General features: G+C 47.2%; 1 protein-coding gene across 3 annotated transcripts in view; it reads right to left on the bottom strand.

Annotated features, from left to right (window-relative positions):
• Window positions 1-20,453, bottom strand: part of ARG2 (arginase 2) — a 300,598-nt gene that overhangs the window by 98,020 nt on the left and 182,125 nt on the right. For 2 of the 3 annotated variants that reach the window (XM_082275611.1, XM_082275610.1), the window contains exon 6: window positions 8,819-8,923. The exons of the other annotated variant lie outside the window; for it this stretch is intronic. In XM_082275611.1, coding sequence (XP_082131737.1) covers window positions 8,819-8,923 — 105 coding nt within the window. The remainder of the gene's footprint in view (window positions 1-8,818; window positions 8,924-20,453) is intronic. 3 annotated transcript variants of the gene reach the window in all.

Raw genomic sequence — 20,453 nt, 5'->3', positions numbered from 1 at the left:
CTAATGGCCGCTTTAGGGTGACTGTATAGTAGCTGGACCCAGGAAATAAAGCCCTCCCCCAAATCCAAACTTTCTCATCTTGCGACAGAGGAAAGACCATTCTATACTATCAAATGCCTTATGGGCGTCCAAAGATAGCAAGGCCCTGTTACCAACGTGGTCAGAGGGGGATTGTAAATTTAGAAATAGTCTGCATACATTTATGGCAGTGGACTTTTGGGGCATAAAGCCAGACAGATCTGAGTGGATAATGGTCGAGATAACTTTGTTCAGCCGCTGTGCCAAAACTTTGGCAAGGATTTTTATGTCGCTTTGGAGTAGGGAAATTGGTTGGTAGGAGCTCGGGTCTAGAGGGTCTTTTCCCGGTTTAGGTATAAGAATTATAGTTGTTCTAGTAATGGACTCCGGCAGGGCCCATCTCCCCCTGACTTCATTAAACACTTCCACCAGGTGGGGCAGGGTCTCAGACTCAAACATCCTATACATTTCTATAGGTAGACCATCAGACCCAGGAGCCTTGGAGTTGGGAAAAGACCTGGCAGCCACCTGCAGTTCCCCCAGCAACAAAGGAGCATCTAACATTTGTCGGGATGCTCTGAACATAGGTGTTGATTTCTTCTTCAGTGGAATTTTGTTTAGACTGATAGAGCGAGGAGTAAAAGGTAATCGAAATTCCTCCATAATATGATCATGGTAATTAATTAATCGACCATCCTGCTTATCGAAGGGAAAACCTGTTGGGCACGGGCCAATTTGACTAAGAGGCGACCAGTCTGTTCACCCTTCTCATAAAAGGCTAGTCTACAGAAAAAGCGCCTCCTTTCATCGCTGAGGTTTCAATACGAGAAAGCGCTTCCTGAGCAGACAACCAGCCATCCCTGTTTTCATTAGTAGGATCCGCTGTAAAGTTATTCTCCAATTGCTGTACCAAGCAGGCCATCCGCTCCCCCTGGGCTGATGTGTTTTTTCGTTTGATGGCTTGAATTTCATTAATGAGTTGACCCCTTAAGAAGGCCTTAAAGGACTCCCAGGTGGTACTCAATGGGCGGTGTTCGACATTTGCCTGCCAGAATTCAGAAAGCCGTAAATAGAGCTCATCTGGGGCTGGGAGTAAATGCAGCCAAAAGGCATTGAGCTTCCATTGAGCACGAGGAAGACTGGTGGGTGTCCTGGCCTCCAAATCAACCACCAAAGGGGAATGATCCGAAATGTTCCTAGGAGCATATGTTATAGTGAATATGTGTTTGGCCGCATCTTGCAAGCAAAGGCATAGGTCTATTCTGGACAAAGAAAGGTATGTTTTGGGAAAACTGCCTTTCTTTGAGATGAATAATACGCCAGTGATCCAACCATCTGACCTCTGTGGTGAATTTACACAGGGGAGTTAGCGTAGTACTTTTACCTGCAATTGCTGGAGGATGATTATCTAAGGTGTGGTCTTGGTAACAATTAAAGTCCCCCATGACAAATAAGGGAAGGCCTAGGAAGACCACCTGGTACATTATCAGTGCTCTCCATACAGCTGTATGAAAGGGTGGTGGAACGTAAACAAAAGGAAAAATACATTTCAAATTATATAAACGACAGGTCAAGAACACAAATCCACCCTCCGGGTCCACTGAGTGAGCAATTTCCTGGAAGTCCAGAGAGCAATGAACTAACACTGACCCCTCTTGGAATAGTTGGTGTGTCTGGCATGATATGCCTTGCCTACCCAAGCAAAGTCCAAAGAAGATACCGAGTCCCTTGTAAGGTGCGTCTCTTGAAGCGCACATATGGCTGGCAGGTGTTTACACAAGTATGAGAACACCATGGTGCGCTTCAAAGGATCATGTATGCCTCTAATGTTCTAGGAAACAATTGGGATGGTTATCATAGTACAGGCAGGTGAGTATATCTTGACTCCTGGAATGGACACACATCTGACCTGCTGACCTCCACAGGGCCATTGCAGGGGCCAATGCAAATTTTCACAGCATGGCGGGTGATTGTATATGAGCACTTGCATATCAGGGAAGGACCCAGCAAGATCCCGAAACATAGGTAGAAAAGACATGTAATAATTCTCCGGTTTTGAGCAGTGAATAAGGCTTGAAAAAAAAAAAAGGTGTTTGATCAGTGAGCACAACTGTGCTCCAGTAGTGGGAACGAAAGTATTGTAATTCACAACTGTTGGGGGTGGCTGGGGGGTCAACCGGGCCTGGCATAAGAGCAGGCGCCAATCCCCAGGGACCCCGAAGAAGTCAACAAAAAAAACTTGTGGAGGACAACAGGTCTCTCCAGTGTCATCCAAAAATAGTAAAGAAAATATCCTGTGGTGAAATTATCCTTTTGTCTGGTCGACCGAGTCACCCAAGCCCGAGCAGATGACCTCGTCCTGATCGCTGAGACAAGACACCCCAAAATCCTGCCCCTGCATCAGACGCCAAGGATCCCAGCCCGACCGCTGATCAACGCATCCCATCATCTCATGTCCTCCCTCTAAAGTCACCTCCTGAAGGGCGGAACCCAAGTGTCGTTTCCTTATTTTTATTAATATATGTGTGTGGACATTTTTTAGGATGTGTTTTTAGTTAAATTGCCATTATGTCTCCCAGTGGTAATTGCTATGCACAGTCAATATGGCTTTAACTGGAATGGAGGAAAGACCTGTAGTTGTGGAAACCTTCCATTAAATGGAGACTGCACGCTACTTGCCTGATCATCCCTATCGGCGGGCACTCTGAGCGGCAACATGAACGAGCAAGTGCCGGTCCGAATCTATGGCAGTGCGAGGCGAACTCCGTCGCACAAATGTATATTGGCCAGCCGGGGCCCCCGATATTCACTGGGGAAATATGTTTGTGATGTGGAATTCTTATCATTTTGATAATATCTGCTCTTTTGCTGGAATAATGGCTGGTAGCTTTCTATTATGCTTGATCTGCATGATTGAAATACTGCTGCTATTGTACTTTGCAGATAAAGTCTCATTCACTGGAACAGTAGCATAATCACTATCAAATATGTTTTTTATGAATTATATTATATAGGATTCACTCTAACAGGTTATGATGGGAGTGCATGCGGGGCAACGTTCTTGAGATACACACTAGTTCCATTGTATAGTGTTTGGCGGGAATTTTTCCTACACATGGGTTTCATTGATAGTATTAGTGCATGGTCACTCATGCAACCACATGGCTCCGCTCGAGCAAGAACATACACTCCCCTTTCTATTGGTCCTTTGAATGGATACATGTGTGTGATTGGTTGTGCGGTACAGTTGTCCCCTCCTAGTGTAAACCTCTTTTTCCTGACTATAAATAAACCAGGGCTCTGCTCTGAAAGAGAGACTCTTCAGTTTGCATTGATTGTGACACAGCATGCGCCTGTTTCCTTCTTTGTCGCAGAGCGCTTGGATTTCTAAAGGGCTGTACATTGTACTTTTCAGTACAAGGGATTAATGGCGCTTGGCACGTATTAATATCCACAAGTGTGCTTTTTCAGCGCAGTGAAGTTTACTTGCAGAAAATCCCTGGCTACTTCCCAGTAGACTTGATCTGCTGTCTCAAGGCCTCTATTTCACTTTGCTTCACAGACTATGGCTTTAACAGTGTGAGTGTTAAAACGGAGGTCCTAAAGGATCAAGGGGGTCTCCGAGTCTGTCATTCCTACTTTGCTGAAGGCAAGAAAAGCTATATCCAGTAAAATTTATTATAGTACCTGGAAATTTTGCTTCACCTGGTGTGAGCACAGTCAATTCAGTCCCAGAGAATACACTGTTCCCTACCTGCTGGCTTTCTCTTAAGAGGTATTGACTGGAATCTACTGCTCAGCACCCTTAAAGGGCAAGTTTTGGCTTTATCCATTCTTTTCCAGAGGCCTCTAGCTTCACATTCTCTCATAAAACTTTTATTCAAGGTGTTTTCTTGTGTTAGGCTCCCCTTGCAGCACTATGTGTTCCCCTAAAATCTTGACTTTGTTCTTTCTGTTATGCAAAAACCACAGTTTGAGCCCACCAGGGATATTCTCTTGGAGTCTCTTACCAGCAAAGTAGCCTTTCTGATCACCATACGTATTGCAAAGTAGCCCTCCTGATCAACAGGCGTTCTGTATATCAGAACTAATGGCCCTTTCCTGCAAAGAGCCTTTCCTCATGATTTACAATTACAAGGTTGTATTACAACCTTGGACCATCCTGCTTTCCAAAGGTGGTATCAGCATTCCATCTGATTGAGAATATTGATCTGCCATCCTTGTGCCCTGCTCCAAAGCATCCAAGTTTAGTCTCTCTACATGAGTCCGGATGTTGTCAGAGGCATTTACGTATACTTAAAGCACCTACTTCCATTAGACAAACAGATTCCCTGTTTGTCCTCTCTTCAGGTCCTAGCAAGGGGCATTCCCCCTTAAAATGTACTATTGTTATCTGGTTTGATCACTAGAGCTTATGCTCCTAAACAAACATCTCCTCCTATGCTCTTACACGTACATTCCACCAGATCTGATGCAGCCTGGGCCTTTAGGCACCAAGCCTCTGTCACCCAACTCTGTTCCTACCTTTTCAACATTTTACCAGGTTCATCTTCTGCTGATGCAGCTTTTAGCTGCAAGGTTCTTGCAGTGACAGTGTGAACCTTGGGGGTTTACTCCTGTCATTTTTGGGCCTGTTGCCACAGTTCTGTTGTCTTGTAGTATTGCTTTGAGACATCCCATGATGTCTCAAAGCAATACTAAGCTTGTCCCTACTCCTCTTCAAAATCTCCTGTCCTGGTTGGGTCTGTCCTATTTCTCCCCCATCAAAAGTAGGCTAACAAGGTCCCAGACCTCCACCTGGTCTGGACCTGCATTAGTTGGGCAGAGTGAACCCACATAAGTGGTTAACCTGATTTCAATTCTTGGCTGCAGGGAAGGGTTGTCAGTAGGTGTGGGACAGAGGTTATGAACCCTCTGTCCAGCTGCCAGCGCTTCAGCTGGGTGGTATTTACCCTCAGAACTGCAGCTGGGGAGATGAGCTGACTGTTCCAACTCCCATACACTTATCCAGCTGCTGGACAGGCGAATTCCTCCATCCAAGCTTGTCCTGTGCAAAAATAGGTTCGTCAAGGTGAGTCAACACTTGCTGCATCCGCCAAAAGAGCTCTGCTTCTATAGCTGCGGGCGGAGGTGGGCAAAGCACATTGTCACTCATTGCCTCATTGTCAATGCTTCAGCCAGGTTTTCAGAGCTGTCAGCTTGTAATTCGTGATAGTCCCAGGCAAAGGGAGCCTGGCCCTGCTGCTGAGCAGAGTCTAGCAGCCATCTGTAGGCTCTCTTTAGCTTCCTTTCCTGAATGGTTAGAAATTCCAAATCTTCCTGTGCCAAAAACACTTCCAAGACATTCAGCCTCTGATCTCTGTATTCCATGATTTCCTCCAAATGCCACTCCAGATATCTCCCAAAGTCAGGGTCCTTAGACAGCCTCCCATACAACAGCCCCAGGCCACCGTAGCCAAAGCCTTCCATCAGCTGTTGTCTGCTGTCCATGGGCACACTTGGGCTACATACCAGCTGTCCACTTGTGCAGTTGTTTCCCCAATAACAGCATTCGCACTTCAACCAGTACCTTTCCTGGTTGGAGGGGAGAATGTTTCCCTGGTGGTGCTGCTCACAGACTAGCACTTTCTTCCAGAGTTGCTGGCAGACAGAGTCATACCATCCCAGCAGGACCTGCACTGACACTGGTCCTCTATGCTGTATACGCATCTCTTACAGCCTCCTTTCGAATTCCTCTTCCATGGCGGCTGGTATCTGTACCTCTCTTCTTCTGCTATTCGGATCTTGGATTCCGGTGATGGTTTTGATGTTCCAGACTCCAGGAAGCATCCCACCACTGGCCACCAAATGTGACGGAACCGCTCGTGCATCCTGCTTGGGTGCTTCCTTCCGCCAAATTGTTCTGAGCACACCAGGAGCTAATACCAGCCCATTTTACCCCAAGCATCGTACACAGACAAGATATTGGGATAGAACAAAAGGAATTACTGTTTATTAGAACTCAGACACATACTTTATACCCCACAGGAGGATATTCCCCTCTTGAAGATATTAGCATGACAATGCAAATTCAAACACTCATCCAATTAACAGCTAACAACTAACAGCGGTCTTAGTATTCTAATTAACAAACATACCATCCCATAATAGTTTGCTAACAAGGTGAAGTGGACACAATACTAGCAAACAAACAAACAATAGGTGACCCAATTAACACAATTAACAATGAAGATGCACACGTAGGAGGCACACAATGGGAGAAACACAAACTTGTGTATTCTGTTCACTAGACAAACAATAGTTCCAGCAGTCTGATAAAGTGGAATTCATTTATATTCATAGATATCTTGAGGATTGGGGTTGATACATTTTTCTGCCCCAAGTAAAGGAGCCTCTCCAACTCCCTCCCTATTCCCTCTAACTATTACCCTGTACAAGATTAAAGTGGTTGTAAAGTCAGAAGGTTTTTTTTTTTATCCTAATGCTTTCTATGCATTAGGATAAAAAAGCCATTTGTGTGTAGCAGCCTCCCTCTACCTGTCACGGACTTACCTTGCCTTCCTGTTGGCAGCCATCTTGGACATGTGCAGACTGCTGTCTCTTAAAAACTCTGTTTGCATCATCACGTGTCTACTGCCTGGGCGCCGCTCAGTGATGATGTTGCACACCTGACTATATATATCACCTGATGGCTTTCAGACCTTTCCCTTGCGTTTGTGCTCCAAGGTGCATCACCTCTAGCAGTCCTCTGATCTTTCTGGTTTCTCCATGCATGTCTTGGCTTGGCTGACGACCTTCCTAGCTCTTGATTCCACATCGGCAGACAACCCCGCATCGGTTGACGACTCAGCTTCGGCAGACTACCCTCTTCTGGACTCAATCTCGGCTTGGACGACTACCCGTTCCTAGACTCGATCCCGGCCTGAATCACTACCTGCTTCCGAACTTGACCCCAGCTGTTCTTGATTTCGCTCCTCTCTCTTGCTGTGTATTTATTATTGTTGCATTAATAAACTGCTTTATTTTACTTGAATCTTCATGTGGTCTGGTTTCCTGGCACCCTGACAGTACGCAAGGGCCATGAATCCTGACAATGAATGTGCTCCTACGCTTCCCATGCTGGTTAACAGGCTCGATCAACAAGGTCACCTTTTGGGTCAGTTCACTCAGCACACCTTGCTCCTGGTGCTGCTAAGCCGGTGGTTCCTCCTGTTGTTGCACCAGCTGCTGCTCCTGTTGCCGCTCCTGCAGCTGAAGTCGCTGTTACCAGAGAGATGACTGGTTCAGCCCCCCTCCCGTAGTGCTATGGGGGTGAACTGAGTCAGTATGGCTTCCTAAACCAAGTGGGCATTTATTTTGAGATCGTTCCTCAGGCGTTTCCCTCTGACAGGTCCAAAGAGGGCTTCCTATTCTCGTTGCTCTAGGACAAGGCCTTGGCCTGGAGTGAATCCCTTATGGGAGAATGATAATTCTGTGATTCTCGATTATCCGAGTTTTGTTGCCTCCTCTCGTAGGGTATTTGATGTGCCTGTTCGCTCTGCTTCTGCTGCTAAACTGCTCCTGTCCATTCAACAGGGTATTCGAACCGTTGCCGAGTATGCCATAGAATTTCGCACCTTGACAGCAGATGTGGGCTGGAATAATAAGGCTCTAGTGGCAGTCTTCTCTCATGGTCTCTCTGATGCATTGAAGGACTAGATCGTGGCCAAGGATCTTCCTGATGAGCTCAAGGCTCTAATGTCCTTCCTGATTTTGATCGATACCAGGCTCAGGGAGAGACCATTGTTTAAGGAGCGCCTGCGAAGGCCTCCTACCAGATTGGCTCCTACGTTTTCTTTCCCACCCATTCCTCCCTCACCTCCCACGCACCATGTGGATGGTGCGTCTGGCTGTGAACCGATGCAGCTAGGCTTCCTACCAGATTGGCTCCTACCTTTTCTTTCCCACCCATTCCTCCCTCACCTCCCACGCACCCTGGGGATGGTGCTTCTGGCTGTGAACCGATGCAGCTAGGCCTGATTTTGATCGATACCAGGCTCAGGGAGAGACCATCGTTTAAGGAGCGCCTGCGGAGGCCTCCTACCAGATTGGCTCCTGCGTTTTCTTTCCCTCCCATTCCTCCCTCACCTCCCACGCACCCTGGGGATGGTGCGTCTGCTTGTGAACCAATGCAGCTAGGCTTCACTCGCCTATAAATGTATTTTCCTCTATTATGTGGGATTTTACAGGCAATTTATGTGATGATTAAGTACTAGAATTTAAAAACATAGTAAACCTTTATTGTACATATATGAATAAAAAAGTCTTGTCAGAGTCTTACATGTGCAAATCATCAGCAAATAATGTTGTATTACAGCATTACATACATCAACACACATCAGAAAGGATGTTCCAACTACAATGATTCAATGATTGATGCAGTTGTGGTGATTCCAGTTATTCATTTCCATCCATGTTGGTGATAGATAGATAGATAGATAGATAGATAGATAGATAGATAGATAGATAGATAGATAGATAGATAGATAGATAGATAGATAGATAGATAGATAGATAGATAGATAGACTAATGTATACTCTATATTAATAAGTGAAGCTAAAATGGCGCTTGTTTTAAAAACAATTTTTTCCCAGATTGCCAATGTGTGGAAAATGTTAATAGATTAACTTAATTGCTTAATTGTACTACACTACTATTTGTACTACATTTGTACCACACAAACATTTCTGACTTCTAATGTGAATACATTTCCCAGCCAAAGGGTATCTATCGGTATATAGTCATTATTTAAAAACATACCTTCCCAATAGCTGGTCAAAGGATCTTTCCATCACTTTCTGTATTCCAATGCAATCAATTTGCCTCATTGAATAGTATGTAATGTCATATTTCTTCAGAATAAATCTGAAACGGCAAGTTCATAATACTATTAGGGATCTATGGCATATAATAATGTGAAATTTCACTAACTATTTTACTATGAAATTGCTTTAGATAGATAGCCTTAATTTTAATTGAAGTATACCTCCTGCTTGTTCTCGTGTCATAATGTTAATCTGGGAGACAAATACACATTTAATGTGTTTTTCAGGCAGACCTGATTGGAAGCCGCATAAAGCTCTATGAGCCGAATCGGTCTAGGTGCGGAAAAACAAACAGAACAAAAGGACTGTGTCCTTTTCTGTTTCTCCAGACCTATTTCTGTTGAATTGGACACGAGTCCATTTACACCCATAGAGCCATCACAAATCAACCCCTGTCCATGGTCTAAATGTGGACACAAACTGAACATGCACGGATGTAAAACAACTGACATTTGTCCTGTTCAGCTCAGAATCAGCTGCTCATAGATTCGCTGCTTAACGGAGTGGAGCAACTCAGCGGCTCTTTAACTAGAAGGGAAAATCTTTTAGTGGATGAAACAAGCAGATGCTTGATGTTTTTTTTCGATGGTGGAATTATGTGGCTTTTTTAAACTATACTATAAATGACATGATTTAAAATGTTTGCCTGGGCAAAAACAAAATTTAGTACATGTCTGCAATGCATGCACATTTTCCCAACTCTTTAAAAACACTGCAAGTATAAAACATGTTAGGGATGAGCTTCGAGTTCGAGTCGAACGTAAGTTCGACTCGAACATCGGACATTCGTGCATTCGCAGAACACACAAACAAATGGGGCGCTCGGCAGGAAGTTCACCCACGGATGAGCACTCCATAATGCGCTGCGCTGGTGCAGTGAATAAATTGCTAATGATCTGATGATTGGCCAAAGCATGCAGATGACCTGTATGCTTTGGCCAATCAAAGCACAATGTCCTGTCAGAACTGTGATTGGCCAAAGGCAGGGTGCCTTTAGCCAATCATGCTTCAGGGGCTAAGTCCATGCCCCACACTATATAAAGCTGCTGCTTACATGGCAGCCGTGTTTAGTGTGTTAGGGGAGATAGGAGTGAGATTAGGCAGGTAGTTAGTGGATTGTGCGTGCAGTGCAGTGTAGTGTAGGGCTGATTCTAAAGGCCCGTACACACGCACAGATCGTCGTCATACAAACGTCGGCGGACGAAAGATCTGCCGATTGTACGCGTGTTAGTATGGTGCCTCCGACAGCTGTCTGCACACAATCCGCGGACAAGAGTCTTTCTTGCAAACATGAAAATTTTTGTCTGCGGACACCAGAACGGACGATTGTTCGCCTGTCAGTACAGAAATCAGCCGACAGACCGCAGATTTGCAAGACTGGGCATGCTCAGAAAATAAAAAACACAGGGAAAGTTAACCATTACATGACATCACTTCTGCAGTCAGCTGAAGTCTGCGGACAAAATTCTTGTGCTGTCCTTGTGCTGTCTTTGCACTTTTCAACAGACACCGACATCCCGGGGAGAAAAGACGAACATTTGTATGACGACGATCTGTGCGTGTGTACGGGGCTTTAGGTTACACAGTGTACTGCAGTCAGTTTAGTGCTGTGATTGTAGTGAGGCCACTGAAGTGTATTGTATGAAAATTGGTCTAGGCAGGAAGGGGGTGAAAGTGCCCTGTATTTAAGTGGCTAAGGGGAACCCTATGACAGTATTAAAAAAAAAAGAAAAAAACACGGCGTGGGGTCCCTCCACATTCCCATACCAGACCCTTATCTGAGCAAGCAGCCTGGTTGGCCATGATGGGGGGAGGACGAGCATGCGCCCCCCCTCATGAACCAAACCTGGCTGCTTGCCCTCAACATGGGGAGGGTGCTCCCCATGTTGATGGGGACCAGGGCCTCTTCCAGGCAACCCTGGGCTGTGGTTTTTGGACTCTGCTGGTGGGGGGCTTATCGGAATCTGGAAGCCCCCTTTAACAAGGGGGCGCTCAGATCCCACTCCCCCCCCCCATGTGAATGGATATTGTGTACATTGTACCCCTACCCATTCACCAAAAAAGTGTACAAAAAAAGACAAAAGCCAGTTTTTGACATGTCCTTTATTAAAAAATTAAAAAATAGTGTCCCCCGATGTAAATCCATCGTCATTCACGTCGCCTGCCGCTGCACCTGAAAAATAGGGGGAAAAAAAAAACCGCTCCAGCCTCTTCACATGCCTCCTGTTTAATGAGCCGTTTGAGCTGTGACAGCTCTTTTATAGGAATCTGACGTCACGAGCGCCCCACAATGCACTGCGCTGGTGCAGGGAATAAATTACTGATGTAACGTCAGAAGGGGCGGTGCCTCTGGGTAATCCCCGCTCCTTTCCTATAAAAGCTGTCACAGCTCAAACAACTTAGTTAGGTAGATTATCTTCAGGATACCTGCCTAGTATCCCCTTTCACTCATCACACTGACTATCCTACACCGGGGAGGCCCCCCTCAGGTCAGGCCCCTAGACACGATCCCCTGTCTTCACAATACTGTTTTTCGAAGGTCTCTACCCGTCCAATCAGTTCTCCTGGACCTCTGGGTTCAGTTCCCTTCCTCTGGTCCCCAGGCCGACTGCCTGTGACCACGTGCCACTGCTGCAGAGGAGGAGACAGCTGCCACCTTTCCTCCGGGACTCTGCTCAACAGCCAAACACCCCGCAACACATGTGCTCCTGGCTTTTATACAGTATCCCATAATGCACAGAGACAGCCAGTCTCTACCAATCACTGGGGCTGTATCAAAGCCTGTGTACTCATTGGTCAGGTTTCCTTCCACTGTCCAACATGCCTCTTTATTAGACCAGTGTGAAAACACTATCTAGACCCACACACTGAACACACTGAGCAGACCTAACTCATGGATCCTGCTCTCTGGTAGGCAGAAAGCAATATAGATTTCCCTGCTGCTCCTCTGATAGGCAGACAGAGCCAAAAACTGTACTCTCTCACTAACACCTACATAGGAGGGTGCTACATTCACCCCCCGCCAAACTGAGCCATGTCCTCACTGGCTCTGAGCAGCCGCCCTACAAAAATTCTTTCACCAAAAATTTCTATGGAGTATCCCACAAACCTGGAAAGGGGGAAAAGGGAAATAACAACTGTACAAGGCCATGGGGCATACCCCATATGTGGCCGGTAGACAATAAATTACGTGAAAAAAAATATATATATCTACTGTACAAATATTCACAAGGTTATTTACACACAGTAGGTGCATTTAAATCAATGCATCCCCGCCAAACAAAAATCTGCTTGGACAGGTAAAGAACATTATCCTGTCTAGCTAACTAATTACAATATGTACATTGCATAAAATGGTGGAGGGCCTAGCCAGAAATCCAAAGCAAGCCTGCAAAGGAATTTAGGTCAAGCATGGGTTAATGCACAACTATTTACACCAGTGAGACTGTCCTCTCCTCAGAGGCGACTTTCTCACCACATTGTTCCTGACTGGACATTCACATAGAGATCTTCTTCCATTTCTGTCCCCTCCGGACACACTTGACTCGGCGTTTCACTGTTACTCCTGAAACAGGTAACAGTTAAACCCTACCATGCTAACTATCTAATCTTTGTGAACTGTCCTTAGTGACTAGATGATAGGCACAGTCCTGTCTCAGCACTAGGGCACTGACTCTCCTCCTATCACAGTCAGACTCACAAGTTCAGAACCAAGATATGCGACTGGTGTTCACAGTGTCCTTTCCTTCTGTAACACTGAGGCAACATGTCTTTTATCTGCAACAAGCTATTTTGCTAAAGCCTGAGCAAACTTATGAGTGTTAGGATTCTGTTCAAGGGGCCCCTCACTCTGGCATCCCCTTCTCTGAAAAGACTTCAAGCCACTATCTGCTCTCCTGAGGTAGTAACTTGCACAAAGTTTCTCCAACTGGCCCACTGGCCCACCAGGATCTTGGCAAAGTGTCCTTTGAACAAAGTATCTTTGTGAAGAGACCCTCTTCTGTACTTTTTTCCTTGGCCCGATAGTGCAAATCTCTTTGCAATGTGTTCATTAACTTGTTCCATTAAATAATCCTGGCCCGATGGCCCAAGGGATCTTGATAGAACATGTAGTGAAACTGACTTCTGATGATAACTGAAACATGACTTTAAGTGATTACTTAAGTTCTCTTGAACATAAAGTCCGTTCAGTGTTAGAGGGTTGGCAATCTTTGGTGGTACTACCCAATGGTAGCAGTTTTGCTGACTTCCCGATCCCTTTTGCAAGGATAGAAGGGAAAGGGGTATTTGGGAATAAGTCTTTGGCCCTAGCAACAGGCAACAAAAACTTGAACTCTGCACTTGAACTCTGCACTTGAACTCTGGGCTCTCCAGCCCCTCTTTTTCTTCAAAGAACTCCCAGGCTAAACAGCCTTGCAATGGTATCTCTGCAGGGGTGGGATCCTACATCCTTAGCAGTAATGATCAGGATGATGGATCCGGATTGACCTCCCTTCAGAATCTTGAACACGAACAGATCAGGCCTGGTCTGTCCCGTTTGGGTGGCGAACCTCTACACGGTCTATGTAGATGGCCGGCCCCAGGTTCCAGTTGGTTTTCACAGAGCAGAAGGTGTCCCATAGTTCAGGCCTTTATTTGTTCCAGTATGGCTTGGGACTATAGAGGAGCTTCCAAATCGCATCACTGCACCACTCCTCTCTTCTGGCCTCGACCTACAACATGATCTCCTGAGGAGCATAGGGGTAGTCATACCCATACTCCAGGTCCACCTTCCTCTGAATCAGACACTGGCATCTTGAGAACCTGGGGAGGGTTTCTTGGTTTCCTCTTGCATAGGCCTCGTTTTGATCCCGAGCCCCGGTGTCGGTACGAGGTGGGGACAAATATGAAGCCCGTGTAGCATAGGCCTCAGAGAAACCCAAATTTCTGGCACACTGCATGCATACCACCAAATCCCTTGTCTCCTCAACAGGTAAACTGGGACTTGTAGAGCTGCTCCTTTCATCTGCTCCCCAGTCCCACTGTCTCTTCCTCAGACTTCCAGACATCTATCCCTTCTTCCAAGGATCCAAACCAATGCTGAAAGCTGGGGGACCCTGTTTCAATGACTCCAGCCTCCCCTTCAATCGTCACACTGGAGACCCTCTTCCCAGGAGCCCACTGATTCCCCTCTGCCTTGATAGAAGTCGGTCCTGCTCGTGAAGGTGTAACTTGCCCTTATCCTGGCCCGCAACACGTCCTGAATCATCTGGGTGCACTTCACCACCGAGGTGTGAGTCTTCCTTGTCTGGCAAATGGCAGTGTATGTCTGCACTACCGGCCCCCCAGCTCTGGCAATGCTCGCAGATTTCCCCTTCCTCTGCCTACAGGGATCCTCATGGACGCCCATGCTTCTTGAGTAAAGCCTGTCTCCCAGATCACACACAGCTTCCTGGGCTGACTTTCACTCAGCACCACCTGCACCAACAAATTACCGCAGTGTCCGCACGAACTCCAGGTCTGCAGCCGCATAGACACATTCAAGCATTGGTGACATACCAGCCCAAGATGGCAGACAGGCAATCCCCCACAAGGAGGAGAACAGATAAGGCCTGTCATCATGCGCTGAAGGACCACTGCTGTCATGGCCTAGAAACTAAGGGGACCACATCCAGAGAGGCATCACAGACAAACTGCAACCCCTGGACCAACTGGTCTGCCAGCTCTGCAAGGGCAGGATGAAGCTGTTGTTCCTCCAGATCCTGGCGCAAAAGCTTTGCCCACTCCGTTAAAGTCTGGTACACCAATGCTATGGTGAACACCGGCCTAAGGATCAAACTGGCCACAGTAAACATGTGGCGAACCAAAGTCTCAGCTCTCCTGTCAAAGGGGTCTTTTAAAAGCCAGAGACTCCTCCACCGGAATTAGATTTGATTTATTTAGCCTGAAAACCTGAGAATGCACCACAGGTGGGACTATCCACTTTTTTTAACAGGGACTCTTCAAAGGGATACCGTCTAGCGAAGCGATTAGGCGCGGACATATTGCGTTTAGACCCATATTGCGAAAGACCCACAATGACCGTTTAGAATGGCTGGGGGGAAGGGAGGGGAGTCCGGAGGTCCGTCCGTGCCAGGGAGGGGCCCACGTTCACCCCAAAAGACCACCAGGGGAGGGGGGGGCACTACTTACCACACCATGGAACCGGGTGAGCACCGTTCCGGGCAGACCACTGCACCATCGGAATGGGGGTGCTGGGGGCCAAAAGGCACACTGTGACACACTGGGCCGGGAGCAGGTCGTATGCGCCCTTGCAAGATGCTTAACTCGCAGACTAGCCCCGTCCAATGAGGCTATGTTGTGACCGACCTAGCATGGAGCTGAGGTCTGTGCGAGGTCGCTGGCCGAACTTGTGAGACCTTAAGAATCTAGAGTATCCAGTCCATCGCCCAGTCCAGCAATTGACTGTATTTCTCACAGGAACAGAATATAATAAAAGAGGAAAAAATTCCATTTAAAAAGGAAAAATGCTAGGACCAGAGATCCCAGCAAGGAACTAGGACCTTACTCCTAACTAGGCAGAAAAAAAACTGAATGCCTATAACAGTGTGTGGGAGTATTTCCCCTGGGACTGCCCCATAGGCATGGTAAAGCTTTTTCCTGCCTAGTGTCCTACTCGTGTAGGGGGCAGCATAACACAATGGTTAAGCAGATTCTGGAGTTGATTAGGGGAGCCAATATAACGCTCCCCCCCTTCGGGTGTGGCTAAGAGGGAGACACGTGCGAGGAGAAGCACCATGGAGATGTTTGGAAAAGAGAAGTGCGCAGCCATGATCGCTTCACCCACTGACGGAGAACCTGCTGGGCAGATCCAGGAGCAGACCGGGAAGCCGAGCCCCACTTTCGTATGGGACACAGGCATACGGATGGTTCCTGAAGGAAGACTGGCGCTGTGCCCAGGAGAAGGACGGGAGTACTTTGGCACGGTATGTGCGAGAGTCACTATGAAGGTGCAAGCGTGGAGTCAGTGTGGGCATTGTGGCTACCTGCTGCTGTGGGCGGAGAAGAGTGAAGGCTGGCCCAGGCAGATGTGTGTGGCTTGGGAGTCGGGGCTCTTTTTTGGGAGGTGACAGGCACGGAGTTCAGGTTCCTCCGCGGAGGCGGGAGGGGCATGATCAGAGTGCTGATGAAGTTGGAGGCCATGCAGTCTGACAGTGGTTCAGCTTTGTCAGTATGGGGGACTCAGTCACTGGGAAGAGGGTGCATGCCAGTCCAGCAGGCCGGGAGGTGGCTAGAGGATGCACCGGAATCTGCCGCACCAAAGACAAGGACTGCCCCTATTCCTATATCTCAGCCGAAGTGGCTCGCGGCCATCAAGGCCTTACCAACCACTCTGAATAGTGAGGTAGAGTCTGGGGTCATTAATGTTGGGTCTCCCTACTTTCAATACAAATATACTGTAGATCTTAAGAGGAGGGAGTTGATGATTGGAGATCCGAAGATGAGACAGAATGGGACTGGGGTTCTGAAGCTGGGAGCAGCTCACCAGGTCCTGATGTTGTCACTGCACTCGATAGAGAGACTCAGGAGTCCATTGAGAGAGGGGACCTTGCCCAAAAATTGGGGTTCTGTGAGGCCTACACGAAAAGGGTCCCAGACCTAACCCCACCCACAAACTCTGCCCAGGCTCGGGATCAGAATGAGGCGTACAGCTCCCTGAATAGAAGAGAGGAGACCCCTTTTTCTTTGCCTGGGAGGGGTAATAGGAAGACCCTCCCCAGACTCTCACAGATGCAAAGATGGATGCAATGCAAGGTAGCAATGGAGTATGGATACGATTATCCGTATGCTCCTAGGGAGGTCATGTTAAATATTGATGCAAAAAGAGACTTCTGGTGTGATGAAGCCATTTGGGATTTTCTGTTTGTCCCCAAGCCCTTTCGAGACTTACCCAGAACTGACCTCAAAGAAAAATTCAATGCTGTAAAGACACAGTGGCTATATGGACAATCTATATACATTGATCGGGTGGAAGTTCGTTGTCCGGACGGGTTGGGCCAGGCTTGGTCCATCTGAGTGGGGGACAGACAGGGAGCCCTTGTCAGGATCCCCCACCCAAAGTACTATATTTAAGGAAGTCAATTTCTTCACACAAAGACTATACCAATAAGGCTGGCTAGCCATCACAGAGAAAAAAAATATAATATGCTGAGTTTCACAGTTAGTGTTCCGGTTAAGTCGTTACTTCTGTTCTACAGAACCTTTGGGCCACCAGGCCAGGGTCCTAAAAAAAAGGAACTTCACCTTAACAGATCTCTTGGGCCAATGGGCCAGGATCTCTCGGATTACAAATGTTGTTTGGAGAGACTTCTGAGTTTTCAATTAGATGAAAAGAAACAGGTGGCCGCCGCAGTGATGGGCGGTGCATCCAGGAAGTCTGGTGGGGGTTGCTCTGCAAGACCCTTTGCATTACCCTGACTCAGCAGGACTACAGGCCACTCAGGCTCCAGTGGTTAGCCCTGTTTCCAAAAGGAGGAGTATTGTGAGAGACAGCAGGAAGATGCTGTAATTGTCTTCCCCAAATGACTCTGCAAATAGGTAGCCAGGGTTAGGGCACGGAATCCCCCAGGAGAAGGGGGAGATTGGACCAGGCGTGTCAAGCACTGAATAGCAGAGGATTTAGGGAATGGATTGAGAAGGTCGCCCTTGCAAGGAGGGTCTTCTCGCTCGACTGTTCAGGTAGTTAGTCCTGTAATAGATGTATGTGAACCGTGACTAACTTTCCTTTTTCTCTAAAGGTGGGCTCACAGTAGAGGTAGATAATCAGGATATGTAAATTTGCTAAATCCCCATGAAACAGAGTTTGTTTGGTGGGGGGTGCATCCTTTCATGCACTTTACAGATCCATGTATGTGTACAGTACAGAGATTTCTTTATATATTTTTGCACCTAATTTATTTGTACATTAGTTTCTTCCCTTTTCCCCCTTTCCAAGTTTGTGGGATACTCCTGATTTCTTGGCAGATTTTTTTGTAGGAAGCGGCTGCCTTAGAGCCATTGGGGACATGGCTCATTTTTGGTGGGGGGGTGGATGTAGCACCTTCCTAGGTAGGTGCTAGGAAAAAGCATTTTTATGGCCCTGTTTGCTTATCTGGGGAGCCTGATCATTCAGCTAGGCTGTCATGTGTTTCCAGGGGTGTCTGTTGAGTCTGGGGAGTCTCCCCACTGTGTCCAATGGGGGCTCTTGTTGGGCAATGGAGGAAACCTGGCCAATAGCGCCCTGAGGCTTATATCTATCTCAGTGGGCAGAGTCTGCCGCAATGCATTCTGGGATGGGGTATAAGTCTGAGATGAGCACATGACAGAAGGTCTTTGGCAGGAAGCAGAGTCCCAGGAGGAGGCTGACAGTTGTCTCTCCTCCTGTCAGAGCTAGAGAAGGTGTCCTGGGCGGTCGGCCTAGAGGACGAAGGTTGAGCTGGGCTGCAGAGAGGGATCCAGAGTGCTGTGGACTGAGTGGAGCTGCTGGGCAGAAGTTTCCAGGAAAAACAGTGTTGTGAGTACTTAAAACTGCCCAGGGGTCTGCCTAGGAGAGGGGACAACTCCAGAAGGTCAAAAGGGATTCGGGAGCCAGCTTACCAGAAGAGAAGGCTTATAAAGGGAGTGCCAGAGTCTAAGCCCTGAAGATTAGAGAGTGGAAGGGGGCGCCGGTGCGGGCCCTGAAGTGTTCAGCAGTGCAGCAGAGTATACAAGTAGCTACCTCAGCAAGGAGTGCTTAAGGGAGCTTAAAGAGCACTTCTTTATCCAGTAAAGCAGTCAGAAGTCAGTTCAGCGTTAACAGGCAGCAGGCCAGCGTTAACCAGCGTTAATCTGCATTTTTCATTTGTCCCTAGCAATTTGTGCATAGTTGAGCCAAAGGAGTATCCCACTCAGCCCTTCTCCCATCTAAGTTACAAAATAAATACAAAAACCCAAAGATACTGGACTGGTCATTGTCTCAGTGCTCACACTTGTGTGCTGTTGTTGCTAGCGGTAACCCAGGCGGACCCATATCCGGCAAAACGGCTGAGAATTGTGCTACACACGCGCATTTTGCACTTTATTTTGTGCACAGACCCATACAGTTGTGATGTAGCACCTTGTGTTAGAGCATTCTGACACTCCCTTCGTTCATAGCGCAGCACTTGTTTTTCGATTTTAAATGAAATACTGGAGTCCAACTGTAAATAATATATGTAAATATATATTGTAAAGTTTGGGGGGATTGTGGATTGTGGCTCCACAGGGCTGAGCGCAAAAAAACGATAAACTTTAAACAAAAAGGCTTTTATTCAGCAGGCAAAACAAAATACGGCTTCCAGCAGCACACAAGCACCAAAATACAAAATAAAGTCTGCATGTCTTCAGCACAAAGTAAAAGCAAAAAAGGCACATACAATTTGTAGATGGATTTTCACCCCAAGGTTTTTAGGTTTTTAACAGTCCTTGTTAAATTCTGTTTTTCAGCCTCCAGCAGACTCACAGCTCTCCAAGACAGGTGTTTTCACCAACTCCTCCTCACCAACACACCTATCACTACTTCCTCCCTTTTAAGAGCTGCTTCCTGGAGGTTCTTAACCCTGTGTGTGCTGGAATCCCTGTTGTCAGAGGTGGAGACCCCTTCCCCCCAGAATATCACTTCTGAATCTCTGGGTCACAAATATCTCTTTATTAACACAGGGAGAACTGCGAGTCAGTCCTCTCCTGATTCAGGCTATTCCCGGGAATTCCTCACCCCTCCTGGGTGACCCCCTGAGTACTACCACACTTCCCTTAAAGGGACCACAATCCAAATATTGATGCTGTACAGCACCTGTCCAGGACCCAACCTTGGCATCCTGTACATATCCCACCTCTCCCTAAACGGTGTTGGAGGCACAATACAAAATGACTCAGGAGAGGGCATCCTCATTCTGATGCTGTCTCCCGGGTCTGTGCTTTTGGGTCTGTGCTCTACCGTGAAATTGAACTTCTGGAGAGAAAGGAACCACCTGGTCACCCTGGCATTGGTTTGCTTGTTTTGTCTCATCCAGGTTAAGAGGACATGGTCTGAAACCAGGCAAACCCAGGAGAAACTATCAGAGAGTCCAAAGCCCAATTGATGGCAAGACACTCCCACTCCACCACAGCGTAGTTTCTCTCCGCTGTTGTCAGCTTTCTACTCAGGAAAACTACAGGGTGCTCTTCCCCTTTGATCTCTTGAGACAGGACTGCCCCTAACCCTTCACTTGAAGCATCTGTCTGCACTACAAAATCCCTAGCAAAATCTGCAGCTATGAGCACCGGATGTTGGCACAATGCCGCCTTAAGCTTCTGAAAAGCTTCTTCGGCATCAGCATTGCACTTTATCATCACTGACTTTCTGTCTTTGGTCAAGTCAGTCAACGGTGCAGCACTGGGGACAAACCTCCGGTAGTAGCCAACTATGGCCAAAAATACTCTAGCCTGTTTTTGGGTTAGGGGATGAGGCCAGTCCTGTATGGCTTCTGCCTTACTCCTTTGAGGTTTTACCAGCCCTCTACCCACAATGTACCCTAGATACTTGGATTCCTCCA

This window comes from Pelophylax lessonae (genome assembly GCF_965119305.1).
Source record: "Pelophylax lessonae genome assembly, chromosome: 13".
NCBI lineage: Eukaryota > Metazoa > Chordata > Amphibia > Anura > Ranidae > Pelophylax > Pelophylax lessonae.
This window is presented reverse-complemented; position numbering and strand designations above follow the sequence as displayed.